The sequence below is a fragment of the Dipodomys merriami genome, unplaced genomic scaffold, assembly GCF_024711535.1.
Source record: "Dipodomys merriami isolate MVZ:Mamm:240054 unplaced genomic scaffold, mDipMer1.0.p SCAF_7, whole genome shotgun sequence".
In the NCBI taxonomy this organism is placed as follows: domain Eukaryota; kingdom Metazoa; phylum Chordata; class Mammalia; order Rodentia; family Heteromyidae; genus Dipodomys; species Dipodomys merriami.
The window spans coordinates 15,183,294-15,199,828 of NW_027206290.1; the positions used below are offsets into that span (position 1 = coordinate 15,183,294).

The 16,535-nt window shown below is 33.9% G+C and overlaps 1 protein-coding gene across 1 annotated transcript in view; it reads right to left on the bottom strand.

Annotated features, from left to right (window-relative positions):
- Col24a1 (collagen type XXIV alpha 1 chain) overlaps positions 1 to 16,535 on the bottom strand; it is a 286,389-nt gene that overhangs the window by 66,089 nt on the left and 203,765 nt on the right. Inside the window, exons 37-42 of the mRNA XM_070007045.1 lie at positions 13,279 to 13,332; positions 10,144 to 10,251; positions 6,233 to 6,286; positions 5,877 to 5,930; positions 4,691 to 4,747; positions 3,432 to 3,485 (exon numbers count right to left, since the gene is read on the bottom strand). Coding sequence (XP_069863146.1) covers positions 3,432 to 3,485; positions 4,691 to 4,747; positions 5,877 to 5,930; positions 6,233 to 6,286; positions 10,144 to 10,251; positions 13,279 to 13,332 — 381 coding nt within the window. The remainder of the gene's footprint in view (positions 1 to 3,431; positions 3,486 to 4,690; positions 4,748 to 5,876; positions 5,931 to 6,232; positions 6,287 to 10,143; positions 10,252 to 13,278; positions 13,333 to 16,535) is intronic.

A 16,535-nucleotide genomic window follows, 5' to 3' on the forward strand; every position in this document is an offset into this window, starting at 1 on the left:
ACTTTAAATCATGTCTAGGGAAATCATAATTCCAAATACAGTATAAATTCTGTGTAGGAGTCATCATACTATACTGTTCCCAGGATTATAAAATTACAAAAGTTATAACTATAAAAATTATACACTCAGTACAGATGATAGGCAGTCTTCTTTTTTTCTTTTTTCTTTTAATGTGTATGCTGGTCTGGGGACTTGAATTTGGCCAGAGTGCTGTCTCTGAGCCTTTTTGCTCAAGGCTAGCACTTTACCACCTGAACCACACCTTCATTTCCAGCTTTTTGTGATTGTTGGAGGCTGTTTCATGGAATTTCTTCCCCTGGATCCCTGGGCTGGCTTCAAACCACAATCCTCAAATCTCAGCCTACTGAGTAGCTAGGATTACAGGCGTGAGCCACAGAGTCCCAGACTGATGTAAGTTTTAAAGACAAATTTCAATCTGTTCCTGGATGAATTATTGTTTAGTTACAGAGGGCTGACTGTAAAGCTAACAACTAAAGGAAAAGAGTTTCTGTTTTTCAACCCACTCCTCTGTGGAAGTATACTTTGTTAAACTAAATTCACAGCTTTTGGATAGTAGATTTACTGGTTTGAAGACTGGGAGCAATTACAGCATGTAATATGAAGAAATATCAAATGATTATGACAACCAGCAATCTGTTATCACTCTATTTTTTTTCCCTACAATGAAATGCTAACTCAAAACATTTCCTGCTCAAATGAATAAACAGAAACTAGTAACGACCCAGGGGGAAATTTGGTTGGAAGATCTCTGCATGAAATCTTTTATCCCCTTCTCTTCTGTCTTCTTTACTCAAATTTCTTATAGAAAGGCTCATCGACTCTTTTTTTTGGGGGGGGGCGGGGTGGTGGCTAGGAGGAGACTTTGCAAATAGGAAAACAAAGCCTTCTTTGCATATTATGAAGTAATTATTGATGGTTTTTAAGCTTCAGCTTCTTTAGATATAAAATCTTATATAAAAATGTCAACAATGTCAAAGAGAAAGGCTACTTTGGAAAGCTTTCTAGATAGTCCATAGGCACACCAAGAGAAAGCCATTACTACTCTGACCCTAAGCAAGAAAGCATGAACAGAGTCAGTATATAATAAATCAGGACAATCAAGGAGGGGCATGGTAAAGCTAATATGATTCTTTGTGAGTCATTTACTGAGGATTTGGGAGAGAACTGGTTGGTGAAAAGTTGGAGTTACAAAATCAAATAAAAATGGGCACATGAACAAAACTCAAAATTATCCTGGTCAATTATGGCTTTGCTGCTACTCTTATTTGTAGGCATATAGAAACCTTTTCAGGTGATTATAGAATAAGTAATTGTTTCCCTTTGGCTTCGTGAAGCCTAAACACAAATCTTATCAAAGGCAAACCATATAATTATTTAGGTGTATTCAAATAAAATCTGATGATGGCCATATATAAGTAGTGGTAATAATGTAAAGTGTTATAACTAAATGTTGTAAAAATAATGTAAAAGAGTTTTGTGGGAAGTGGTGGATATTGCCCGATAATATGAGAGGGGATAAACTGGATGCAAGGGGATCCTGGAAAAGATTTTGTAAGGAATGTGATGATATGCTCATCTTGGAGGATGAGTGTTCCAACAGTACATCAAGAGCATTCCAGCAAAGGAGATAGCAGCAGAACTAGAGATTCATGTGGCAGAACACGCTACATGGAGGACAGATTTAAAAGGGCTATGGCTTGGTCAGGGAATCAAGTGAGAAAGTTATTAAAATAATTCAGATAAAAATAACTTGAGAAAATCAGTTTAAGAATGACAATTGGCTATCAGTTTGTATATTCAACTGGCTAATCTGTTTCATAAATAATCATAAAACATTTTCTTTGAGAGAGAGACATGAACTGGACTAATTAGCCCGTCCATTCATTATTATAAATTAGGCAAAGGGGCTCAGAACTAGATACTATGTAGAAAAGAAAGAACTCATATTCCAATAGGGGAGCAAAGGCACCTGAACATTGAAAAAAACTAGCAAAAATATTAATAGAATATGATAAAATACTTGTGTTGAGTGATATATAATAATAATGATAATAATAATAATGTAGGACTCCAGTACAGTACAGATAGGAAAATTTTCTGTGAGTGAAAGTGAGTTAGAAGAAAGGAGAGTTTGAGCTAAATTATAAAGGACAGCTGAGTGCTGGTAGCACATGCCTATAATTCTAGCTGCTCAAGAGGCTGAGATCTGAGGATCGTGGTTCAAAGCCAACCAGGGCAGAAAACTGTGATTTTATTATCTCCAATTAACCAGCAAAAAGCTGGAAGTGGAGGTGTGTTTCAAGAGGCAGAGCACTAGCTGAGAGTGAGTGAGAGAGAGAGAGACAGAAACAGAAACAGAGAGAGACAGAGACAGAACCCCAGGACCAGCTTTGAGTTTAAGCCCTAGGACTGGCACACATACAAAAAAAGGACAGATATGATTTATGCATGTATAAATTATATAATGCTGATTGCAAGCAGAGCATACTGTGAATAAGAAAAATAACACAGGAACTATAGGGAAAGTGTTACCAGATGGCTATTTTGTTTAGCAACTCTTATTTTACACACAGAGAGAAGAGATAGGAGGCAAGAATATAAAACATCCACAACACCAACATGAGTTAAAAATATGATTTCAAATAAGTTCTAAACAAAGTCTAATATTAATTGATAAAGTTGATCTTGTAAAATTTTGCTAAAAATAAAAGTGATTAAGAATTTATTTGGATCACAATGTTTTTTTTATAACATTTATCTACCTCTCTGACAACTTAAAAAATTTCTAATATGCACCAGGAAATTTATGTTCAAGAGACTGGGATATGCTAATGAAAAATAGAAACATGATTCTTCTTATATATCTCACATTTTATAAAGGAAGAAATATAAGCAAAGAAAAATGTTCGAAAAATTGAGAGGATAATAACACACAATACCATGAAATAAATCAGGTAATATGACAGAAAGGATAGCTACGGTTCTAGTTTAGATAGGTCAGACAAAATTCCTGCTGAGATCTGTATGAAGAGGAAAAAAGTAGCAGTGGGAAGAAACAACGATGATTTGAGAAAAAAGGATCCGAAACTAGAAAGCAGAAATGTTGAACACATTTAATATATTGCTCATAATACTCAATGTGCATACATGAAAATGGAACTAAGAAACTTGAAAAGATTAGTAGGATTGAGGTGAAAGAGAGTGAGAAGGCAGGAAGGGTGACATTGATAAAGATGCATTATATACATAAGTGGATTGCTAAAGTGAAATTCCTTTATACAACTATTTGAAGATAAAAAATGAAAAATCAAAGACATATGATATTATTATCTCAGTGATGCATATATCCATTTGAAACTGAGACCAGCTATAGAGAATCCTTCTTGAAATTTAGAAGTAGTAGCAATTACCTTATATCCCTCTGCTCCAGGGTCTCCTCGCTCTCCTTGGTCCCCTATGGGGCCCTACAGAGACCACACCCAAAGAGAATTAATTTCACAGCTGTATTCATGAATTCAGTTGACACAATTTAAGTGTGGTTTGTTTTTTCCAAAAATAAAAAATTCAAACATATAAGAATTTGTTCAGTACCTCTAAATAATTTAAAAGATTTGAATTTCAGTGGCAAAAGTTGAACATCCAAATGTGCTAAACACATTTTCTATGTGGATATATGTTTATTAAATATAAACTACAGAGAAGAAATACATGGAAACAATGCATACAATTAAAAGCAAATATAAACATATGTCAAATCGAGTACAGTAGTACTTGTTTATCCACATTCAGGTCAAAGAAGGTCAGAGAAGATATACTATTCCTATTTATTAAAAGTTTAAAAGTCTATCATAATAGCTATAGTGATTTTATTCAGTAGACATGAAACATTCATACATTTAAATTAAGAATGATGAATAATTAAAGCAGTCATGATAATTTTCTGTTTGTTACATACTCTGATTCTGTGCTTTGAGGTTCTTTTATTCTATGTGATATTATGTGCAAATGAAATTTTTTAACTTTATCTTTATTTTTGGCATACATTTTATCTTACCCATTTAATTCACATATATCCTTGAGATATTATTTTAGTCAAATGTAAGTGTAGATGCAGTTATTAAGATTAAAGCTGTATAAGCAACATTTCAAAAACTATGGCTATCGTTAATCCCTAAAATACTTAATGACAAGAATATATATCTATGAATTTTTAAAGATTTTTGTTTTTAACAACTGGTATAAGAGGTTTGAAATCACTTGGTAACTATATGAACTAAAAAGTATATTGATCAGCTTTAAAAATGCTTTACATATGTACACACACACACACACACACACACACACACACACACACACACATATACATAGGTGATAAGTAAAGAAATATTTTCCCTAAGAACCCTCAGGAGTATATAAGTTTTGGACAATCTCTGTCAAATGTTATCATATATATACTCAGTGTTCAAAGTTAGATATTAGAAGTTACTTTCTTAAACGTCATGTTATATAATATCTAAAACATTTATATCGCTCAGATTTATTGAGAGCAAATACTATTCTGCTATAAAACTAACAAAGTAAAACACTCTTTGGATAGATGAAATTTGTGTTGTGACTTTATTGATACACTTCATCTTAAGTACCAAAATAATTTTAGAAAAAGACCTACTGGTTCACCTGGAGGCCCAGGCGGTCCAAGGAGTTTGCTGTCTTCTCCTGGGTAACCCTAAAATGAAAACAATCATGTATTTACACAACAGCATTAATTAAAAACCTTTCAAAATACATAGGTTATTAGTGTCTAAAATATCAGTAAACATACATGGTTGGTAGCAGCAAGATTTAAACTCAGGATCTAGTACTTTCTTGGCAGTTGATCTATCCTTTGCTTTGATTGTTTATTTATTTTTATTGTTTACTTTGAGACAGCATTTCATGAACTTTTCTACTTGGGTTGGCTTCAAACTGCAATCCTCTGTATTTCAGGTTCATAAGTATCTATGTTTATAGGTATGAGCCAACTTTCTCTCTCTCTTTTTCTCTCTCTCTTGCTTTCTCTCTTTCTCTATCTTGCTCTCTCTCTCTTGGCTAGTGCTCTACCACTTAATCTCCACGTTCAGTTTTTTTTCTGGTTAGAGTCTCATGGACTTTCCTGACTGGGCTGGCTTTAAACTGTAAGCTTCAGATCTCAGTGTCCTAAGTAGGTAAGATTACAGGTGTGAGCCACTGATGCTTGGCTATTTTCTATTGGCTTGTACTAATTGTACAGGGAGGATTTTATTGTTTCATCTACACACATTTCCACTGTATTACAATCAATTTCACCCCCTCTATCACATTCCAGCTTTCTTTTTCTTTAAGCAAAAACTTTTAAATAAGAAATTAATCATATGATATTTTATGCACAATTATAATTTATGCATGGTTCTTGAAGCCACTCTGTTTTAATTACATAAAAAACCAGTCAGACTTTTCTCAATGTGGAGATTTTTAATTACATCATCAATCAAGAGAATGGCTATAGTTATTCCAAACTCATTAAAAACTTTTAATGTAAGTAAACTATAATTAATCATAAAACCCCTTTCAATATGTAATTCATTTTAGGTTACAGAATTTTACAGATTACAAAGCACTTGCTAATGTACCTTTTTACCTCAGTTTTGAAATAATCGATTGCAGATATTTTAGTAATAATTTATTTAAATATCAGCTCTTTGATGTTTATGTTTTAGGATTTGCAAAATATCCACCTTGAAAAGTGTTTTTTTCATCCTTTGGGGATGTTTCAAATCCATTCTTTTAGCAAAAATTCATAAATTCAATGTTTAACTTTACAGGCGTCGGCAACACACCTTTTCTCCTTTAGGTCCTGGTGATCCAGACAGGCCTGGCTGTCCTTTATGGCCCTATAGAAAGACACACAAAGAAACATTCTCTGTTATCTTTCAGCATGGTTTGCTTGACACCACCCAAATTCATGCTACTGGAGATTGCATCATTTTTGAAAAGAAAAAAATAACATTCATTTTATAGAAGAATGAAAATAACATTCATTTTATAAAAGAATGAAAACTAAATATGTTAGGAAGATTTATCAGTGATATTTAGCTTACTTTGTAGGTGTGTTTGTGTGTGTGTGTGTGTGTGTGTGTGTGTGTGTGTGTGTGTGTGTGTGTGTATGTGTGTTTTAGTAACTAGAAATACTTACCATATATCCTGGTATTCCTGGTTCTCCATCAGGTCCCATCAATCCTAAAGGACCCTAAAAACCAAGGTAAATATTAGTAAGGCAGAAAACAACTGTTTGAATCATCAAACCTATATTGTCTGTTTCTGAAATTTTACCTTTAACGTTTTCATAGTTTGAAAATCTATGTAGCCCGAAATGGGAAGACAGAGGACATAACAACCCCCCCCCCAAAAAAAAACCCCAAAACAAAAATAACCCTACATTTGTCCATAGCTTTCTTCTGAACCACACAAGTTACACACACACATACACACACACACACAAACACACATATACACACAGTTCACATTGCAATTAATAACCATGAATCAGTAAATTCAGTGGTTCAGTCTAACAATACATTGTAGAAAGTCAAATTTAAAATCTCATAAGAATTCAGCCATTAAGGAGACCAATCTAGACCTACCAATACAAAAGAACACAAAATAAGGGGTAAAGTTTTTTTTAAGGGGCTAAAGTTTTATAATATAAGAAGCTAGCTCATGCTCTGGAGATGTAGTTCTGTATTAGACCTCTTGCCTAGCATGTGCAAAGCTTGGCTCAATCTTCACTGCAAAGAAAAAGAAGAAGCTAGCATATATTGCGTCAAGATGGATGAATGATATAGGCATTTTTTTCCTGAGAGAAAGGAAGAAAAGAATAGGAAGGAAAAAGAGATGGTGGAAGTTGATTACTTATTATCTGTAATAACAACACTGGAAGAAAAGGAAGCAAAAAATTGAAAAATTTAACTCATTTCTTAAGACTAAGACTCTTTTAACTGTTAAAACTAAGTTCAAGACAGGATATTGTATATTTTAAAAACAAAGGACAAGGCTGGGAAGTTGGCTCAGTGCTTGCCTTGCATGCATGAGGCCCTGGGTTCGATTCCTCAGCACCACATAAGCAGAAAAACCCAGAAGTGGTGCTGTGGCTCAAGTGGTAGAGCTCTAGCTTGGAGCTGAAGAGCTGAGGGACAGCGCCCAGGCCCAGAGTTCAGGTCCTATGACCGATCAAAAAAAAAAACAACAAAAAACAAAACAAAAAACAACAAAGGACCAACAGGTCTATTTTGCTTACAAAGACAGATCCAAAAGTTTTAAGATATATTAAATGTAACAAATGAAAAAAATATTAAATAAAATATCAGGCATATGAATCCAACAGCGGCAAATGATGAATATAAATAGGCCTAAGATTTCTTTCCTGGGAATTCATGGCTGAATCAATTTTGGAAATTCATTAATGTATTTCCTTATATTATCAAAGGAAGGAAAGCATGAGATTTTTCTAAACAATATTGTAAAAGCACAGTAAAATTTACCCTCTCCTGATCAAAACTCTCATTAAAGGATAGAAGAAAAACATTCCTGTAAAGTGATGAAGGACATATTAAAAAAATCAATGGCAAACACTTGACAATGAGACATGACTTCTTTTCACTCAAGAAGATATGACATGTCCTCTGTCATCACTTCCATTAACTGCTATTTTAGAAAGTCTCGTCAATGGAATAAAGCAGTAAGCTAAATAGGGAAGGTGATATTATAATTTACCTACAGGCTCCATAATCATCTAAATTCCCTGAAATGGGCATAAGATCAAAATATGAAAATGAACATTTTTCACAGAACCAACAAAATGACACAACTGTAAAATTATTATATTAACAATGAGAATAAAAGTCATTACAAGCTAAATGAAAGCTAAATAAATTTTATTTGATGGATATATCTGAAGAGCTAAGTACATAGAAAAACATGATTTCTCTATAAAGTCGATACTAGATGAAATTGGTGAGCAGATTCTAAAGTTCACACAAGAGAGGATATCATAGTAAGAGCTAAACTTTTCTGAAAAATGAATTATTGGTATTTGTTCTCACAGCTCTCAAAAGACTATAATAATAAACAAATAATAAATATTAATATTAATATAAATACAAAATAAAATATAAATATAAACAATAATAGAATAAAATAATGTGCTATAGACTGAGACCAACAGATGGCGAGATGAAAACAGACCCATGAATACTTAAGAGTTTAGTTTAAGGTAAGAGCAGCACTTCATAAAAGTGGGAAATAGGTTGCCTTTCAATAAGGAAAACTGGCACAATTATCAATTTGGAAAGAAGACAATTTTCTACAACTTATTTATCAAAAAATGCACCATATTCTGTAGAGTTAGATATAAGGCTATAAATGTATTTTGATAATAGAGAATAATGTTTTTGTATATCTAAGGTAGAGAAGTCATTTATTTTTTACATTTTTAAAGTTAATTTGTTATAAAGGTGTTGGATAGAGGGATTATAAAGAAGAAATAAAACTCTGAAATCCTAAAGGAAAAGACTGACAAGTTTAACTATTCATGTTATATGCAGCAAAAAAATAAATTACAGAAAGGAAAACATTTGTAATATTTTGCAGCATATTTAACAAAGCTATATTAATATTTAATATATGTAAAAAGTGTAATCAATAAGAAAAAACAACAGAAAATATATGAACAAACAACTTTCATAGAGGAAACATTATAATCTGAAAAATGGAACCAACAAAGAAAAATGGGAAATATTTTTCATTTATTAGACTGGTAAGCAACAAGCAGATTAATATGAAATATGGGTGACAAGCACATCGTTTTTGTGAAAACTCTCTAGAAGGGTAGTTTGAGAATGTGCCAAAATTTGAAAAATGAAACTTTCGTAGCAAAGATCCAAAGTAGGAGTCTACTTTGAAAGCAGTAATATTTAGATACATCAGTCTGCATGTCTGCATATTTATTTAAAATTAAATGTTTGACATCTAAGCCATAAAGAATTTATTAGTAAGTTGATTAAAGGAAGTAATACTTATAGCGATATGTCAGCAACTAATGTAATGATTATAATGAACCCAAGAGGAAACCTTTCCTCAGACAACAAATAGATTATGCAGTGCTTTCTGAAAGACTTTGTGAAAAGTCTGATATTGGTGACATTTAAATGCGATGAAATACACCTGCATTTTGTAAATAGGTTCATGAAACAGAAGACTAAATTGGATAGAATATTAAAATTAGAATATTTTCCATCTCTTTTGTGCTGTGGTTTTGTGCCTCAAAGTAATCAGCAGTTTCATTCTTCTGTTACAGGTAAAGCTTTAAAGTTACCAGGTGATACTGTTCCTAACATCATGCAGAGTTCATGCAAAAGATAAATACTGTAATAAGTGTGATGGAGAGTTATAACAGCTGGTTAGAAAAATAATCTCTAAAAAAAAAAACCAAAAAAAAAAAACCCAAAGAATCAAAGCAGGCAAATCAAACCTGGAATATGAAAGATGAGAACAATAGAAGGAAAAAAAAGACAAAATACCTACAAAAATTTATGGAAAACAATACACAAAATACAGAATAACATACTCAATCAGAATAAATATCATAAAATTAAGAAAAAGAAAAATAATCTCTGGAGAAAGTTTGAGGAGTCCAAGCATAGAAAGAAAACTAATTTCAAGTAAATCTAATTTCTGAAGCCATTTCCTAACTAGTAAAACTTAGTTTTAAACAGATATTATGTTCTGATTTTAAGTGCTAGGCACATATATATACTTCCTTTCTTAGGAGTTATAATCTGCTTTTTGTAAAAAAAAAAAACCAAAAAAAACTCCTTTCATATTTTATTTCCATTTTCAGGTTTTTCCCCTTCCTTTTTCATGTCCAGAAACCACTAAGCCATTTAAGTGGTGTGGAATGCTTACAATTCTTCACATCCCATGGAGATAGGTTTTCAATGGAACTATTGCCTTCTCTGTAAAGGTAATCAGGAGATGAAGCATTATGGGCACAGACATGTTTCTTTCCATCCATAGTGACTCAGTTCTGGAAGCAAACCAAATACTGACCACAGCACCTCTAGTTCCTCTGGCACCCTTAGGACCACGTTCTCCAATTTGTCCAGGAGCACCTATCCTTCCACCTTCTCCAGTGGGTCCTATTTGTCCCTTTTCACCCTGTTGATGAGAGAAAAGTAAGAGAAGCCAAATTCCTATTTAGATTAATTAAGATATACCAGTATGACTCCAGAGAATGCCCAGGAAGCAAGATTCTGTAAATGACTAATTTTGCTGTAAGTACACTGTGCTATAGACCACCCCTAACTAACTAACTAACTAACTATACATATATATACATATATATATATATATATATATATAATTTATTTTTATTTTTATTTTTATTTTTATTTTTATTTTTATTTTTGTCGGTCATGTGGTCTGAACTCTGGGCCAGGGCACTGTCCCTGAGCTCTTCAGTTTAAGGCTAGCAATCTTCCATTTAAGCCACAGTGTCACTTTTGGCTTTTCTGCTTATGTGGTACGGAGAAATCGAATCCAGGGCCTCATGCATGCAAGGCAAGCACCCTGCCACTGAGCCACCTTCCCAGTCCATAATGTATTATTATTACACAAGTTATTTGGCATATGAACGTAACTTTGGAAAAAATGATTAAAAAGACACCTTTTTTTTTTTTTTGCTAGTATTGATAATGAAACTTAGGGCTTCACTCTTGCTAGGCAAGAATTTGATCACTTAAGCCAGGACCTCATATTTTCTTGTTTTTGTATTTGTTTTGTTGTTGTTGTTGTTTTGCTTTTTAGTTTATTTTTCAGATAGGGTCTCTGACACTTCTTGCCTAAATTGGGCTTGGATCTCAATACTCTTATCTCTGCTTTCTGATTATCTGGGATGCCAGCTGTGTACCACCACACCTAGCTTGCATTTTGAGAGGATTGTGCTAACTTTTGCCCAGGCTGACTTTGAATTATAACACTGTCTCCATTTCCCTAGGAGCCAGGATTATAGATGTATGCCATTATGATTGGTGTCTAATATGAAAAGTTTGACCAACCAACCAAGGGATAGCTAGTACTCATGCTGCATTTGTAATAATAAATACTTCTTGCTTCACATTTTGTTATATAATTGTGTTGGTCTATATGCATGTATGTATTATTATCATGAAAAAGCATAGACCCTATAAGGCCATTTCTACATCATAAAGATATGTTTAATGCAATAAAAGTTTTAGTGTTCAGTTATATATGTTTAGGGTTAGTACTCCTTGGCCTAAAATATGTCTTCAAAAACCTGTATTTTTAAAAAATAATTTCACAATGTTCTGAAAACTGGCCACCTTCTGTTTTCCATTACATTGACTGGCTCTTCTCTAGCAGCAAAATACAGCTGCTCTTAAATAACATTATTTTTACTCATTTTCCAAATGTAGGAACCAGCCTATTTTCAGAAAAAAAAAAAAAAAAACAACACCCAAACCAAACAAAAAAAAGAAGCCAAGAAAGAAATAAAAGAAAAGGATGTTTTCATTATTCTGAATGGCCCACAGGCTTTACTTTATGTTTCGAGGGGCACAGGTTGTTGTCAATTTTACCATGTTGTTAATTTTTCCATGGACTTCTTGGGCTCTTAGTTGTTTGTGTTTGTGTTTTATTTTGTTTTCAGTGCTGGGAATTGAATTCAGACAACCACTCTAACCATTAAACTATACCCCAGCCATAATGTTGAGATATAATACAATGTGTGATGAAAGAATTGGAGTTCTTCTCATGGATGAAAAAGGTAACAAAAATTATTTCATTTCTCTCTCTTTTTTTTGGAGGGGGGATCCAGTCGTGGGGCCTGAACTCTGGGCCTGGGCACTGTTCCTCAGCTATTCAGCTCAAGGCTAATATTAGCTCTACCACTTGAGCCACAGCGCCACTTCCTGATTTTTTCTTTTTGCTTATGTGGTGCTGAGGAATCGCACCCAGGGCCTCAGGCATGCAAGGCAAGCGCTCTACCACTGAGCCACATTCCCAGCCCTTCATTTCTCTCTTTTTTAAATGATCACTTCTGTTGTTAAAAAACTTCTGAGAATAATAACAATATGTGATATAACCTGTATGTGAGAACTGAACTCTGGGGACTAGAATAGGTATGATTTGAAGTTAATTATATTAGATATATTCTGAATTGTCACAGAATGATGAGAAAACTGTTCTCTTGTATCACCAATATTAAAACAAATTATTAATTCTGCACTGCATTAGAATTTTACAGGGTTTTTTTTGAAAACACAAATGACAAATATTCTGTTTCTGGTTCTTCTTAAATGAGAAAGATAAAATAAATCATATATTTCAACTTAGAAAAACACATTAGTACAAAAACAATTCTTTTTTTTTTTTTTTTTTTTTTTTTTTTGGGTCCGGTCGTGGGGCCTGAACTCTGGGCCTGGGCGCTGTCCCTCAGCTCTTCAGCTCAAGGCTAGCGCTCTACCACTTGAGCCACAACGCCACTTCCGGCTTTTTTCTTTTTGTTTATGTGGTGCTGAGGAATCGAACCCAGGGCCACTGGCATGCAAGGCAAGCGCTCTACCACTGAGCCACCTTCCCAGCCCCTAGTACAAAAACAATTCTAATCATAATTTTTTTCCTCAAATACTTCACAAATGTTGTTTACAAACAGCACAAGTTGTACAGCCATTTTAGTTTATCTCTCTTTTTCTGTCTATGACCTGTTAAAAGACTTTTTGGCAAACACAAGCAATGCAATATTTATTCAAACTACAGACTGAATATTCACTTAAAATTACCTAGATAATATGAACTCCTAATTGGAATTAAATATTGATTTATATATCATGTTTATTTTATTGAGAAAATTTATTTGATGGAGAACAAAAATAAAACACATCATAAAGTGTTTTGTTTCTTCTTTCCATTGTTTCTTCCTATTTAGAGAGATGCAATTCTATTCTAGCCTTGTGAGCTTCAGTCCTCACCTGAGTTGGTTAAGTCATGGGCAGCAGTGTTGCCTTCCAGGAACAAGAGTTTAAATATATCTTTTAAAAATCAATTTTGTGAATATTTTTTACTATATATATAGTACCAGTAAAGATACCACAGCATTTTGTGGCACTTTGGGCACATAAGAAGAAAGAAAGCTCACATAAAATGATGTAAAAAAAAGTAAATAACCTTTTTTCCTGGATGGCCTCTTAGTCCTGGAGTTCCCACAATTCCTTCTGGTCCCTGGACATTCAATATAAAAAACATGATTAAAGAAAAGAGTTGAGTGTCTGGATACTTATAGCAGAAATGCACTGAACTAAAAAGGAGGGTCACTTTTCAGCAATATTAGAATTATGTAATTATTCACAAAGAGGCCCTAGCTATCGAAAGACAGAGCTGTTAGTTACCAACTATGAAGTTTAGACACAAACTGACCAAGATAGGAAAAATTAAATCATTTTTAAGAAAAAAAATTATTTTGTTTCAGTATAAACATTTTAATCAAAAGAATGTAGTGAAAGTAAGCTCAAATGCATTTGTTTCAACACTCTTGTGAGCTACTGGGGACTCAGCACCTTGTTAAAAGAATAGGACTATGAAAAAATGTCTATTCCAGAGTTGGGAAAAATCTCAACATCTTATTAGAGTAGACATGATTAAAATATATGCTTCTGATTTGTTGTGGATGAGGGGAAAGAAGGAAATAGGAGAAGAAAGGAAGTAGTCACATTAAATGGCTTAAAATAATATTTTCATTTCAACTGGTACTTGGTTTAGCCAAAGGAGAGTATAAGCTTTTAATATATAAATTTTTAAAAGTAAAATGGGGATGCCTTATGATTTTTCAGATCCACAATGATGAGATCCAACAGTAAGTATGGTTGCAAGTTCTAGAATGGCTAGTAATTAATCACAACATTTTTTCATTAGCTGGAAATGAAAATGGAAATTTCAAATTTGTGTCCCCAGTGCTTGGCAGACTGATGCAGACAAGAAATAAATTGTGGTTTACCACTGTGCTCTGTAGGCTCTTGATAAATATTTGTTGAGTGAATAAACAGATACCTAAGGAAATGACTCATACTCTGTGCTCTGGAACAAATGCTCTTTGAGTCTTAAAAAGTCACTGAATTTAGAGGCCAAAGTATTATGTTCTATAGCTGAAGTTATAGCTTCATCCAGAGGTAGAAATGATAGTTGCACTATTCTGAGACTTCAGTGTAGCCAATAAAGGCACATTAATCTTCACAGAAGATAAAGATGTGTACTTTAAAAAGTTAGACTACTCTACATCTAATAGCTGTACAGCAATAGAGAGATTAATTTCTAAAGGCTTGTTTCCTTCCCATATAAAGGGATCAAATTTAGCCTCTTAGAAGGGTTATAAAGATTAGATGAGATAAAGCATAGGGAGATTACAAAAAAGCTTTTAAAAACTCAGTAAGTGTTAGTTTTCACTAACTTCTCTTTTTAAAAGTATATCCTGCAATGCTGAAATGGATACAAATATAATAAAAATACAAGGCACTCATGTACTTACCATTTGCTTTAGGAATCAGGATCAACCCATACATGCATTTATATTTATGTCTTTCCAAATATAATATCCTCTTTTGCCACTGAAGCACAATCATGGTCCTAGCTTTCTTTATTAATTCTATGCAGTTATTCACAGTTTTATTCCATTCTATCTATTTCAGACAATATAACATTATTTTGCATCTTTTTACATACTTTATGTGTTCTCCTGAAACTTTCCAAAGCATACATTTTGCTTTTGCAATGATTAAGTGTGTCAAATCCTTTTTAATAATTTTTTGTCGGTCATGGGGCCTGAACTCTTGGCCTGGGCGCTGTGCCTCAGCTCTTCAGCTCAAGGCTAGCGCTCTACCACTTGAACCACAGCTCCACTTCTGACTTTTACTGTTTATGTGGTGCTGAGGAATCAAGCCAGGGCCATGCTCATGCATGCAAGGCAAGCACTCTACCACTGAGCCACCTTCCTAGTCCCTCTTTAATAATTTTATTACCCTAAGAATCCACATGGTCATCAAAACCACTTTTCCCTAATGATTCATCTTTTTAAGTCACAGTCAATAAAACAATAAATAAACCCCCTCCACATGCCTCTAGGTATTTATGTCTTGACTTCTTGTAGAATATATATTTTTGAGTTGATTTCCTGGGTTGTAGGATATGTACATTCGCAAGTTTACTAAACAATGCCAAGGGGTTTTTCATATTATATCCCCACAACAGTGTTTAAGATTTCTAATTGCCAGGCACCGGTGGCTTCTGAGGGGTAGAATACCATCTTGACTCAAAAAGACACATCTCTGTAATAATGGTGGAAGAACTGATTGCCTGGGCTAGAACTCAATGGCAATCACAGAGTATCCACAGGGAGCTTCGGAAACAGGTAGGGGCTGATGGAAAAATTCAGCACATGAACACCTGTCCTTGGAGAATTATCCAGAGACCATCAGGGAAAAAGCAATGAGCGAATCTACAAGAGAAATGACCATGCCCCAATAAGTAATAAAATACTTAGGTACAGGCCGATGGCCATTGCATCCTTGTTATCGCAAGACAAAGACTGAAGGTCAAAAGGAATGAAAAGAGGAGATTGAGGACTGATGAAAGTAGAAAGACTAAGCATCTTGATTGAAGCTACATCTTGACTGCCTGAAGAGACAACTAAATTATATGAGGGTTTCATGTAAGCAGTCAGCTGAATTCGGTTTAATTTTTTTTTGTTGTTGGTCATGGTGCTTGAGCTCTGGGCCTGGGTGCTGTTCCTGACCTCTTCAGCTCAAGGCAAGTGCTCTACCACTTGAGCCACAGTACCACTTCAGGCTAATTGGAGATGAGTCCCACGACTTTCCTGGCTCAGCTGGCTTTGAACCGTGATCCTCAGATCTCAGCTCCTGAGTAGCTAGGATTACAGGCGTGAGCCACCAGCACCTGGTCTTACATTAGTTTTTTTCTTTTCTTTTCTTTTTTTTTTTTTTTTAACAAGTCCATCCATTTCTTTGCAAATGATGTAATATCATTCTTCCTAAAGGATAAATAAATTTACAGTGTGCATGTGCATATTACATTTTCGTGATGTGTTTGTCCATTGAGGAGCAGCTGAGATATTTCCATATCTTGGCACTAATCTTAATCATGTATCTTTTGATGTTTAAAAATTCTTCCAAGTGGCAGCCCTTGACAATTAGAATAATATCCAAATAATAATGAGAATGATACCTTATTGTATTATATAATACCTTGCATTATCTGACTATTTCTCTGGCATCATGTTTTCCATTTATTTATTATGCTTTATGCTACCTGAGTCTTTTTGCTGTGTTTACTTTTCCTTCCTTTTTGTTTTTAACTGGCTAAGAGCCTTTCTGTCTTAGGGCCTTTGCATTACATATTCCATGTACCTGGAAAGC